The sequence below is a fragment of the Sinocyclocheilus rhinocerous genome, unplaced genomic scaffold, assembly GCF_001515625.1.
Source record: "Sinocyclocheilus rhinocerous isolate Xijiao unplaced genomic scaffold, SAMN03320098_v1.1 scaffold59, whole genome shotgun sequence".
NCBI classification, from domain to species: Eukaryota; Metazoa; Chordata; class Actinopteri; order Cypriniformes; family Cyprinidae; genus Sinocyclocheilus; species Sinocyclocheilus rhinocerous.
The window spans coordinates 254,236-268,462 of record NW_015654075.1 but is presented as its reverse complement, the minus strand read 5'-3'; the positions used below and the strand labels follow the sequence as shown (position 1 = coordinate 268,462).

Here is a 14,227-nt window from a genome sequence, read left to right as displayed (position 1 = left end):
GTATAGATTTTAAAATCTTGCTAATTACTTATAAACCTGAATGGTTTAGCACCTAAGTACTTGAGCGAGCTCTTATCGCATTATAGTCCTCCACGTCCGCTGCGCTCTCAAAACTCTGGCAATTTGATAATACCTAGAATATCAAAATCAAATGCGGGCGGCAGATCCTTTTCCTATTATGCTGTTAAGCCTATGTTGTTGTCGGTACAGGCGGCCAGCATCTCCAGCTCCAGATCCTCAGTGCTCTCAAGCCCAGTGGCCCCTGTGCACCCTGTCCAAGAGATCATTCCTTTGTTCATGGCACTTCCAGAAATGGCGGTTGCCATTTTGTTCGTGTGGGCTGCACACACTTCTCCTGATCCACCCAAAATGGCAGAGCCCACTCCAGCCACCGAGTCTGCACCGGAGGCTGCCCCAGCCAATGAATCTACCCCAGAGCCTGGCCAGGAGGCCGTTTATGAATTCTTTGCTCATTCTGTCATGGCCAAGGTGGCTGTCTCTGAACTCTCTGCTTGTACTGTTATAGACAAAGGGGTCATTTATGTACCCTCTGCCTGCCCTGTCATGGCCACGGAGGCTGTCTCTGAACCCTCTATCTGTCCTGTCACAGCCAAGGAGGCCGTCTCTGAGTTCTTCGCCTGTCCTGTCATACCCAAGGAAGCTGCCTTTGTCAGCCTGTTTTGACACGACCACGGAGGTCGTCAATGAACTCTCTGCCTGTCCTGTTACTGCCTCAGGGGCCATTTCTAAACTTTCTTTGCTGTCTGTTTCAGTTCTGCCTGATCCACCATGGTGGTCTTCTGCTCTGTCTGTGCCACCGTGGTGGTCTCCAGCTCCAACTGCGCTGCTGTGGTGGTCTTCTGCTCCACCTACCTTACCTTGGCTGCCTGCTCTGCTTCCTCCGTTCTGGTCTCCAGCTCCACCCTGGCCACCAATACTCCAGCTCTGCCCTGGCCACCTGCAATGCTGGCTCTGCCCTGGTCTCCAGCTCCACCCTGGCTGCCTGGTCCGCTGGCTCCTCTCTGGTCACCTGCTCTGCCCTGGTCTCTCGCTCTGCCTGTGCCACTCTGGTCACTTGCTCCACCACAGTCTTCAGGCCCTCTTCCACCACATGGGCCTGAGCCTCCATTCTCCCCCTGTTTCACCTCCGCTCCACCACCCTCCAGCACTGCGACCTTGTTCGGAGAACCTTAGGAGGGGGCTATATCATGATCCCTGCCCGTGTTGCCTGTGTCACTGGTCATGGACTATTGTTGTGTAGTTCTGTCTTCATTGTTGCTTTGTTCACCTCATGTTTCCCTGCTGCTCCGTTTCCTTGTTTGTTGACATGGACACACCCATCTCCTTGTTAGTTTCCTTAGTTACTCATTAGTTCATTGGTTCAACTCAGCTTATATAGTCCTTGTGTTTCTCTCATGCTCTGTCAGTTGTTTGATGTTGTGGTTGATGTTATGTTCTTGTTCCTCGTGCCCCCAGTGTCTGTGTTTGCAGTTGTTCCTGTCAATAAATTCCTGCACTAAGATGTGCTTGTCCCTGCCTGCATCATTACACTTATATCAGCTCACCACCAGCACTCAGTTCTAAAAATATACTAACTTGTTCATTAATGCCTTCATTGTTCAGTTATAGTATGCTGGTTATTGATTTACACTCTCGTGACTGTGGGTCATTTACGGTGTGATAATATCTTACTTTTACCCTTTCACTTTATAAACTTCTCTAACACTGAGCAGTGGGCCATTAAGGTTGACCATCATTAAATTTGCAACATTTATGCATACCTCCTGTCAGACATTGATATTCATAGGACTAAAAGCCCACCTACATTCTACTGTCTGATGACAGGAAAGGTCTGCATAGAGTTCCTGAAGGGTTTCAAATCTTGGCACTCAGTATGATTCAATTAAGCCTTGCATTCCCCTAATGCCCTGGGCAGAGCATAAACTAAAACGTGTAAAGAGTCTACAAATCTCTGCTTCACTATAAAGTACAAGCTACTAAGCTACTAAGCTCCAATGGATACCTGCTTCTGTAAAGAAAACTTAGATCTTTGAGAATTTCCTTCTCAAAAGGAAGGTACTTCTGTAGACTTAAAATTAGGCTTTGCAAAAAATCTTCAGTGTTGATGGAATCAGAGTTTAACAGTGGCTTTAACAATGAGTGTCTAGTCCACTCACTACACTGCCTTGCCTCAATTGATGACGGTGGTCAGGGGTAGGGAAAGGTACAATTCTAGTGACAATGTACTAATTACAACAAAGAATCAAATTACGATAAAGTTAAACGACAAGCTAACATTAGGAAAGTAGGTTATGGACTTCTGAAGCAGCAAAACAAGTGTACGAGGGTATAGGAAAAGACTGGTTAAGTCGTTATATGTAAACAGCCCAGGGAAAAAGTAAGCATGCAGCATATGCCATATGGCCCCGAATACACCTCTGATGGAGTCAGATTTCAGTCAGCTAACTGCATAGGCTATTTGGCCATTTGAGTCTGTTTGGTTGGATCATGCACCCACTGATATGAAAGATAAATGTGAATCAGGCAATTCTGTTTAATTAGAATGGAATATTTTCTGACTGTGATTATAGTCATGCAAAAATATTAATCTGAAAATAAGTTTAAAAACAATTATCCTAATTAATTAACGGAGGAGAATACTAGATTTTTCAGTATAACAATTATTTGACACATTAATTGTTTTTGCATCTGACAGGGCTGACCCATTGTGAGTGAAAGGCAAGGATAAACAAACATTTCTTAGAAAATGAAAGAAGCAAGATTTCACCCAGACATAGGTGAATACCTCTGAACAAGTTAAACACATTGATAAAAAAAAAACAACAAAAACAAATCCATAACAAACTTTTTTTTTCTGCCCATAAACTTGAGTGAAAAAGATTCACAGGATTTTCAAATAGCCTACGTTAATTCAAGAATTGACGTTCCTGTGAACTGCGGTGTTTGACTGCTAGGGTGTGTACTTTCCGCGCCTGACTGGACAACTGCGCATCATTTCACATCGAAGCAGCACGAGCGGAGGGAATGAGCTAGTGGAGTCTGAGGAGCAATTTATTGCGAAGCGAAAAGATAAATTGATATTAGAGAAATAAAATATTTACAAACCCAGTGAACATATATTACTATAGATCAATGGATTGATACTTTATGACATCTTACACAGGCGTCGTAAACAAACGTGAAAAGAAAACAAGTGGAGAACAAACAGTGACATCTGTGTGGTAGGTTTCCCTTTTAATTGTAGAATCATAAGATGATTTCCAAATGATGGGAGAACAAATTAAAAGCGGAGATGCAACATTTTGCTTTAAATATCATGTTGATTTCTATCAAAACGCAACAATAGCCTAATATATAAATTTTTTTTTTCAGGAAGCAGGCTACGTTTAGAAAGAGGTTAAAGAGAAGCGCATATCCAGTATAATGATAAAGGAACAAAATGTATTGATTAAATGGAATCTTCACGATTTATTGTGTTTAAGAGCATAGCGATATGCAATTTTTTAAGAACAGCAGTGGCCATTGGTACGCTTTCAATTTAATACAGTGCTTGCAAATGTCTAGGCCAAATCCTGCTTATTTATTATTATTATTATTTATTTATTTTTGTTACTTTTGAATGTAGGCTAGGTTGTGTTTGTGTGTGTGACCTGTTAAGTCCTGTAGGCTATTTGAACTAGGCTATAGGCTACTTGCATTGCATGGTTTTGAGGTCTCCGAGTTTAAAAAGAGTAAAAGCTGTCCTTTGGTATTGATTTATCATTTGACCACTGCCAAGTTGCGCTGTACGGTAGCTAATGTACACAAACTGAAAGCTTAGCCTACCTATCGCCTGGCTACACATTAATAAAGTAAACTATTAAAATAATGGCAGCAACCGCTGTGTAATATATACAACTTTACTACAGGATGCCTTTTATATACACAATTTATATTTTACTTATTCTCTAGATTATATTATTATTTCTGGTGTAGCCTACTTTCTACAAGAAAGTTGATTACGCACTAGCCTACTGATTCCAGATGCCCACTGGATGGCATTAAGACACGATTTTCTTGTTTTAATTAGAGTTAGCCTATTTCTAGTTGGCCTAATCATGGCTTCTATGGCGCTTGAGATGCGATAGGCTATTGATGTCCGTGAAAACGGATTAGTCTATTTTCGATAAAGAATCGGTTCACAAATCATATAGCCTACTAATTCTGTGATTTCGGTGATATCAGATTGCAACTGTTCTGATCGAATCACTAAACCACAATAAATTGAGTGCGTCAGTAATTAGGCTACTACATATTAATTGTGTCATGTGATATGGGCAAATATCGATATTCGACTCTGTACGATCAGCAATGCACGACACAAACTTGCATAGGCTAAGTTTTGCAGGGACCCTCAGTATAGGTGTACTGGTTTTTATACAGAGCTAATTAATTTTTCTATCCTTTAACCCTAACCCAACCACTAAACATAACCTCACAGAAAACTTTTGGCATTTTTTACTTTTTACTTTTGTGAGTTAACAGCTTATTTCTTAATTAACTGACAGCTTGTTCACTAATCTTCAGTGTTTGCCATTCAATTTTTGTTAATTTATTTTGAAGTGAGCTATATTTGGCGTTTACAATGGAAAACTAAAAAGAAATCAAGGACAGGAAGTATTCAGTTTACATTTAGTACGCATTTGGCAGACACTATTCAAGACACTGCATTCAAGGAACACATCACCCTTACCAAAAAGAAGTATATTTTAAGTTTATTTTATTAAGTATACTTAAGTAAAGTTTAAGTATATTTTTAAGTATACTTTATGTAGTAAGTATACAAATATCAGTGTACTAGTAGTATACTGGTAAGTGTACTATTTCAATACTCATTGGGACTAAAGTGGCCCACTTTTTAGTATATAAAATTATACTTTTAAGTATACCTTAAGTATAACAGCAGTAAACTTTGAGTACACTAGTGTACTCAACTGAGTACACTAAACTAGTTTACCTCTATGTTTTTTGTTTGTACTGCAACTATACTAAAAGTGAACTTATAGGTATACTGATAGTTTACTAATTAAATACTTGTAGTAGCATTTTTAGTACACTTTGAAGTATAGTCTCAGTAAACTACTAGTTTAGTAGTTTTATACTGCAAGTATACTCGTAAGTTTTCTTTAAGTGAACTTTACATCATACTTTAAGTATACTACTATGTCCCTATTTAGGTATTAATTTGTATATATTTTGTTACATGAATATCTGAACATACAAAACATCAAAAGAACAGGGTATCTGCTTCTAGCTTCATGCATTCCTTTTTTAAACACTTGAATGTGGATAAGTTTAATAAATAAAAAATAAATAAACAACATTTTAAACAAAAAGCTGAAAAAAAGACTATGAATTGATTCAGAATGATAATCAAAACGTAGATGGAGAATCAACACCCCAAAGCTTGACAATCAATATTACCTCTTCATGGGTCAACATTTTATTCAATAACGTTACACAGTTTTGATGCTGTTTTATATCTGATTATTAGTACCGCCACTCCCTAAACGCAGAGTACGCAGTTTGCGTAGGGCACCAACTCCCAGGGGGGCACCATCCCAGTTGCTCAAAAAAAAATTTTTTTTGTTCTATGTTAATATTAACATAATACATAAATAAAAATCTAAACACGAACATATATATTATATATACATAATTATAAAAAATGAATTTTATGATGAATGCAGTAGGCAGAATAAGCACACTTGATGCGCCATTCCCTCATCTGCGCCCGCGCTCGCTCTCACAACTTGTTTGCAGCTGAATACAAATTATCATCATATTTAATGGACAACTAGACTATATCAGGGAAAAGACATCAGCGCAGTCCGGCGCAGAGAAAAGAAAAAGAAAAAAGTCAGAGATGAAGCCCATGCATCACTTTCAGGTGACTAACGTTCATAATTCTGTGAAACTTTTTGGACTGTTGACGTTAGTAACGCGTTTTAATGTCTGTAATAATTTCACCACCAACAACGCATATATTTAATATTCTTAATATTCTAGTTTCCATGACTTAAAATGTATTATATAAAAACTACGAGGCAATATATGGTAGGCCTATATGGTTTAAAATAAATATGGTTTCATTGAATAACACTGTTAAAATACATCATGTAATACAAAATAAACCAATTTACATTATAATAAATGCCTGCAAAGGACACCAACAAAGGCCTGATAATTGCAGTTGTTACACTTACAGGACAATCAAATCCTTGTTTAATATTGACCAAACATTTAATTCAAATATCCACTTAATTTTTGGCCACCTTTTTACGATAGAAATGCTACATCCTCTTTAATTTCTTCAACAAAAACATGTGGACATCACAACCCTTACCAAAATTAACCATGGTTTTATCGTTAATTAAACGCTTAATTTTATTTTGTGTGATTTCTGAATGCTTGAGACCATAAAATCAATCAGATAACTCTATTAATAAAATCACAGCCATAGGTAACTGTCTAGAGCTACAATTGTAATTTATAAATAATGCAATTGAATTACAATTATTTATTTACTTTTATATTTGCGATTACGTGTGGAAGCATCTGTTGTTTCGGTTTCTTCTTCACTTGTATTTTGGAAATTCTGTACAGAAGATGTGTAATAGGGTCCCCCACCATATAACAATGAAAACATTCTCGGAGCAAGTATAGCTCAAATAAATTTAGACTTTTTCTAAGTACAAGTAAAGTATACTTAAATGTCATTTTAAGAATATTAAAGTAAGAAGTACATAAAGCACATTTCTGAGAAGTACATAAAAAGTAGACTGAAAGTATACTTTCCTATTTTATAGTTTAAAAGAAGTATACTAAAAGCACACTTGAATAAACTTATTTTTCGTAAGGGAAGTTCTTTATCAGTTCTTGCTTTTCTTGGTGATCAAACCCATGACCTTGGCACTACACTATGCTGTACTGATTGAGCTACAGGAAGGTATTTATGACACTAACCATTTATTTTTATGGTATCCGCAAATAGTTATTGACAGTCCTAAAACCAAGAAAGTGATTTTATGACTACTTTGACCCCTTATAGTATTTTTTTTTTTTTTGAGGTAGGGGGCACAACAATACTATTCTGCTTAGGGCACCCATTTGGCGAGCAGCGGCCCTGCTGATGATCATGTTAGATTACGTGTGGAAGCATCTGTTGTTTCGGTTTCTTCTTCACTTGTATTTTGGAAATTCTGTACAGAAGATGTGTAATAGGGTCCCCCACCATATAACAATGAAAACATTCTCGGAGCAAGTATAGCTCAAATAAATTTAGACTTTTTCTAAGTACAAGTAAAGTATACTTAAATGTCATTTTAAGAATATTAAAGTAAGAAGTACATAAAGCACATTTCTGAGAAGTACATAAAAAGTAGACTGAAAGTATACTTTCCTATTTTATAGTTTAAAAGAAGTATACTAAAAGCACACTTGAATAAACTTATTTTTCGTAAGGGAAGTTCTTTATCAGTTCTTGCTTTTCTTGGTGATCAAACCCATGACCTTGGCACTACACTATGCTGTACTGATTGAGCTACAGGAAGGTATTTATGACACTAACCATTTATTTTTATGGTATCCGCAAATAGTTATTGACAGTCCTAAAACCAAGAAAGTGATTTTATGATACAGTGTGATTGGTTTACAAGGGACACGTGATCCAAGATGATGATTACACTTTCTCCAACTGTAGAGCTGTGGAGGTCAGCATCTCCTTATATATATAGAAGTCACTTACTTGCCCTGAGCTTCATGAAGTATTTTTTAAAATAAAATAGCTCACTAGTTTCCGATTATATGTTTACGATGTGCTGTTGTTGCCAATAGATATCTGTATGACAATATTGCATTAGCAGCTGTTCCTTTGGGCAACTATGCATAAGCCGTCTGAATGCTCAATCGAGAGCAACGTGTATGAATAACTATATCTGCTAGTATTCAGCAGCTGATTTTCACAGGATTTAGTTTATCATTAATGTAACATAATTCTACATATGGTAAATAGAATGGCAAAAAATACTGGTTAAAACTCCTATAAATATAAAACAGTTGATAATCAGAGAACCTAATGACAGAATTTTCATTTTTGGGTGAACTATCCCTTTAAGCAACTGGATGCCAGTGGGTGGGGTCTATGTATATGTTTATGCAAATATTTATTCCCCCGTGATGTCATCATGTCCTCTCAGATCCGAATGAGCCATTTTTGGAGCTTAATTAAATAAATGCTTTGTTTATAATGAGAACGTTTTAAGCTATGAAATGTGCAAGATGTTTTAATGGTACAAAGACCTCTTATATGCCAAAAGATCAAGCCAAATTTGATTTCTCATGTCATGACCCCTTTAAGGCACATAGTGCCAAATCAATGGTGCGATACAGTTCATTAAAGCACTCCAACATTTTTTCATGTTTTTCAGAAGGTCTGCCTGATAAGTCTGCAAGACCGCCGATTCATCTTGACTCACCACTGCTTAAGTCTTTCCAACCAACAAGCACATGAGCCTGCACAACTTTGGTGGAAAACTAGGAGAGTATTCAGAGTATTCTCACTCTTGGAGAGTATTCATTCCCTCATCCTTGCAGCCAAAAGTGACAGGACAGGGGAAAATGAGAAATACAAGGCCTGAGCTGGCAGATTCCCCTTCCTCCATGTCCTTCACTTCCTTCGCTTGTGTGACCTCTTGGGCACCACAGAGGTTAGATATCGGAAGAGCTGGGGATTGATCTTTTTAAAGAACCCAACCTAAGAAGAAAGCATCTTGAACTTCATGACAGAGGCACAATAAACAGCTCTCATGCCCATATGAGAAACTTCTTTATTTCTCACATGGAGTTAAACACCTATGAATGCCATCTTGAAAAAGATGCGAGTGCAGAGATGAGAGTCTTTCTTATATTGTCCAAATCAATCATAATATATCAAACACACAGCAAGAGGGCACCTCAGTGCACATGATACACTTGTTGCCACACAGCTGGGGGTGGAAAATAATCTGAAATAACTGAAATAAGTCGCTGAAATAAGTGCAGAAGTAGAAATAAGGCAGAGTAAAGACTAGATGTAATCGTGAGCCTGAAGACAGTAAAAATTGGACAAAATGACACTGAACCCCCTAGTCTATATGTGCATGAGGACAATGACTGAAGTATAAACGCGTTCATGATTGAATGTGTGCTGATCTGCTTGTCACATTTTGAAGCCATATCATTGTAATTAATCTAATCATCATATCTAAATTCATAGGTCAACATCACTCAAATGTGACTGGAGAAGAAAAACACATTGAGGACAATTGGAGATGGGGGGTGGGGATGGGTTTGGGGCCCAATTCGAAGCTTGTCACAAATAATTTATTTTGTCCAAAAAATCCTCTATTGTGTGGTGTCATTATGATTATTTAACTGCTCCCGATTGAGACGGAGCACCCCCGAACTCAAGTTGTAAATATTAAACATGTTTGATATTTACGACTCTTGATTGAGCTGCCTCTGACATGATACCCATGAGCAATCATCACCTACCGGATGTTGCGTGCTTCTATAGCTGAAACTTGACAGCCACAAACATGCCATGAATGTAGAGTACTGAGAAAGAACATCAACAATATTTTGTTTTGTTTTGTTTTGTTTTTCACTGTACTGTACAACAGAACACGTGCCAGGTGAGCCATCTGATAACATCGATAGTCCTTTGTGTGTTTTGCTCCTCTAGTCACAATTGATCTTACAAGTCTGCTTGAGATCTTGTGTCACTGTGAAATTGTTCCTACAGTCAACAAGTGTTTGGTCTCGCGGTCTGGTCGAATCATCTAGTGTGTATGTTCAGAGGATTATAAGGCTAAGAATCAATTGAAACTGTCTTCATGTTTGTGGTCTCCCATGGTTTAAAATTTCACATGAAAGTTTGATTTGTATCAGCACCATTTGTTCCAGACTCAGTTTAAATATTTTGCAGGGAATAAAGAAATCAGATCAGATAAGTTACTTGATTACATGGTTACATCATAAGGATATAGAAGCTACATGATGGGAGCTGTGTGTTTTGGACATAGGTAAACCTATATTTTCTGAGCAAATCAATATTGCAAAAAAAAAAAAGATAATTATAAATAATGGTCCATTAATCATTAGTTTTACAAAAATATGTAAGAAGTACATGATTGTGCATCCACCACTACTATAGGCCTATGTAAAATTAAAATAAAAACAACGTTTAAAAAAATCTATAAATTATAGAAAGGATGAAATTTAAAATATAAAGAGTTACATTTATTTTATGTTAAGAATTACTGTTCACACTCTAAGCTGAGAACTTCATCATACATCACAGGGGTTTTTTTGTGGAGCTGAATGGCATGCATATAACATCAGCACACATCAAATGCCACAGGAAGTAGGCAAAAATTATGGTGCTTTAATTATGTTAATATTTTTAACATGTTAAAATTAATCACAGAAATGAACCCATTATGAATGCCAGCCATACTAAAACAAATGTTGTCCTCTTTTTCTATTACAGCGTGTAGGTAGATCATGGTTAAGGAAAGACACACTTGGTGGTTTTTGGATCCGAAGGACAACCTTTTACACATCAATGTGGGTGGGTTGAGGCACACTCTATGTTCAAGCATTCTGAAGAAGTTTCCGGACACGCGTCTTGGCCAGCTCTTGTCCTGTGACTCAGAAGATGACATTCTACAGCTCTGTGATGATTTTGATGTTCAACAGAAAGAGTTTTACTTCGACCGTAACCCTGGCCTTTTCCCTTATGTCCTGCACTTCTACCAGACTGGCAAGCTGCACATTATGGAAGAGCTGTGCATTTTCTCCTTCTCTCAGGAAATAGAGTACTGGGGCATCAGTGATTTTTTTCTGGACAGCTGCTGTAGTTACCGTTACCTTGATCGTAAACTGGAGAGACATCATAAATCGTGGGATGAAGAGAGTGATGTTAGCAGTGTGGATACGTCGGTTGATGAGATTTCTGATCTGAACAAAGATATCGAGCACTTCCATGAAATGCGTTTTGGAAACATTCGAAAGTGTCTGTGGCTAACATTGGAAAATCCAGGTTATTCAATTCCTAGCAAACTTTTCAGCTTGCTTTCCATTTGTGTGGTATTAATATCAATTGCCACCATGTGTATCAATAGCATTCCAGAGTACCAGATATTTGATGAAAATGGTAATCCAACCGAAGACCCAACTATGCATGTTTTAGAAGTGTTCTGCATCTGCTGGTTTACCTTTGAGGTAGTAACACGTATGCTTCTTGCACCAAACCATCGTAAGTTCTTCCTGCTACCACTAAACCTGATTGATATCATCTCAGTGATGCCAATTTACATCACTATCTTTTTTGATCTGCTCATTGGGAGTGAGTCAGAGCTGGACAACTTGGGAAAACTGGTCCAGGTGTTGCGGCTGATGAGAATCTTCAGGGTGCTGAAGTTGGCTAGGCATTCAACAGGGTTAAGGTCACTAGGTGCTACACTACGGGTGAGAATACACTGCTACTGTTCAAGTGCATTTACAAGCTGTATATTGAAGTGGTGTTCAAACCTGGACTCGGAGCGAGACCCAGAGCACTCCAGATTTTGTATGTCTAAAAACCCACTATGCTTCCCAATATGCATACTATCCACTCTAAGTATATCCAAGATTAGAATGAATTTGTCCCAGAATACAGTATGTTGAAATGAGAATCCAAAGATACCTGGATGATCTACTATTTCCAGTGGATTTTTGAAGCATGCATCCATGCACAGTCTAACAGCTAATATTGTCCACAAGCCCTCCTGATTTAAAATAACAAACACAAATATCAAAGAACTATAAACATGGCAGATGAGCATTAAATCTATGTACATTCCTTACTTTTATAAAACTTAAATTAGGTTTAATGCTTGAATGCAATAAAAAATAACATTTTTGTTGTAAGGCCTGACAAAGACACGGAATATGGTGACCATACGCCCTCTTTTTCCTGTCCTGGCCAAGATTTCTAAATAACCGTGAGACCTACAAAGAGGAGACACTCTGCATGCTGTCGAATCGCTATCACGGTACATTGTTGTCACACACGATTGATCTGCGCAGCATTGCTTCAAGCTGAACACACCTTTTGACTTTGTTTTCTATTGGTTTCATACTTGCTGAAAGTAAAGACTGAAAAGAAGTTTGAACAATAGCATGCAGCCATTGTACATAATCGACCAATCATGGCATGCAAGAAAGTGGGATCTACAGAGGACGGTTAACCAATGCAAATTTTAAACATTTTAGGCAATTTAGAAATCCCGGCCAGGACATGTCCAGAAAAAGAGGATGTATATTCACCCTACACAGAATGGGCTGATTAACCATGAAATCAAAATTGACACTTCTAATTTTTTATGGAATATTGCAGAGTTTATTATAAGTGATTTATCTATGCACAAAGTAATCTTTAATCAAAATAACTTCCCCCTGCAACAACATTTCTTCTTTTCTTTGATGACATGTTTACTGGAGCGAGGGCAGGACAACAACCTCACCACTCCACCAACCTGTCACACACATGAGATCACAACAATAGCAAACAACAATGATCCAATGATCCAGTTTAATAAATTCAAAACAGCAGGCACAAACAGGCAGTGGTCAAATAACAGGCAAACAGTCCAATGTTTTTGTCAGACAAAAATGCCAATCCAATAAACAGGTAGAACATCATAACATAAGGCTGATAATCTGAATCAGGTGTGTTATATAAAGGGAGATGCAGTTCTGTGGGTCCCCAGGATCAGGATTGAAAACCACTGACATATTGATTAGTACTAACTGTAAATGTTTTGATTATGCTTTAACAAAATGAATCCATGACACCAGCAAATAATCCATAAATAGCATATATTTTGATCTCCTTTTATTAAAAATTCTATAAAACCTTCAAGTCCTTCCAATTATTACAAAAATGGAATACAAAAAATACAAAATAATGGAATACAAAAATTATTCCTCAACCAGTTCAGTCAACTCCATAGCTTAAGCGTTTAAGTGCTTAAGTGTTTCTACTTATATTTTCCATGTCAAAAATCATGTTTTTGTTTCTTTGTGTAGCACAGCTACAGAGAGGTTGGAATCTTATTACTGTACCTGGCAGTCGGTGTATCAGTGTTCTCCGGAATGGCTTACACTGCAGAATATGAAGAAGATGTTGGTTTGGACACAATCCCAGCATGCTGGTGGTGGGGGACTGTTAGTATGACAACTGTGGGATATGGAGATATAGTGCCAGTGACAGTGGCAGGAAAGCTGGCAGCATCTGGCTGCATCCTAAGCGGTACATTAGTTGTGGCACTACCCATCACCATCATTTTCAACAAGTTTTCACATTTTTACCGCAAACAAAAAGCTCTTGAGGCTTCAGTGCGAAACAGCAACAACAAGAGGCTTATAATAAGACAACAGAGTAATAGTGAAGACAGCGCAATACATGGTCATAACCACTGTTTGGAGGATGAAGAGGATGAAGATGTGAATTATGAGAGAGGAGTTGTCAACTTTTGCTATGAAGACCATCCACTGACGAATAGATTCTGATGTGTCCACTATGCAAGAAAAGGAATATTATACCAATATCAAACATCATATCCTGGCTGAAAATAGAGTAGGGGGACAAATTAAAGGAAAATCTGTGCGATCCAGTGGTTCTGCTATGCTGTGGGGGGCATTTTGCTGCCATAGTTTGGGTCCACTTGCTCCCTTTGAGGGAAGAGTGTTTCTTAACTGGAAGGATGCATTATTTTTAGACTAGCGTTATCCTCAGCATTAAACAACAGAATGAGACAGTCTAGTAAGTTGGCATGGCTCCCCTGCGGTCACAGCATGAAAATACTATGAAAAATTAATTTTGGGGAAAAACTATATTGAAAATCTTTATATTATCTAACTTTCTTTTAATGCAATACAGTGAACAACAACTGACAGTGTTTCTTTTTTTTTGTGAATTGGAATGTATAAGCAATAATTCTGAAATCAAGTCACATTAATATTATATTTATATAATGCTTTATTCAATACAAATATTTTCAAAGCAGCTTCACAGTAATAAACAGGAAAATAACAGTGTCAGTGTTACAAAGTTCATAAATTATGAAAAACTTTAGTTATA

General features: G+C 37.6%; 1 protein-coding gene across 1 annotated transcript; it reads left to right on the top strand.

Annotated features, from left to right (window-relative positions):
* The first annotated feature begins 3,147 nt into the window (after window positions 1–3,147).
* On the top strand, window positions 3,148–13,662 carry LOC107716889 (potassium voltage-gated channel subfamily S member 2-like). The gene is made up of 3 exons (XM_016523496.1): window positions 3,148–3,242; window positions 10,592–11,571; window positions 13,174–13,662. Exons 2-3 carry the CDS (start codon window positions 10,606–10,608, stop codon window positions 13,654–13,656), a joined length of 1,449 nt encoding a protein of 482 aa, XP_016378982.1. The 5' UTR covers window positions 3,148–3,242; window positions 10,592–10,605; the 3' UTR covers window positions 13,657–13,662.
* The last annotated feature ends 565 nt before the right edge of the window (window positions 13,663–14,227 follow it).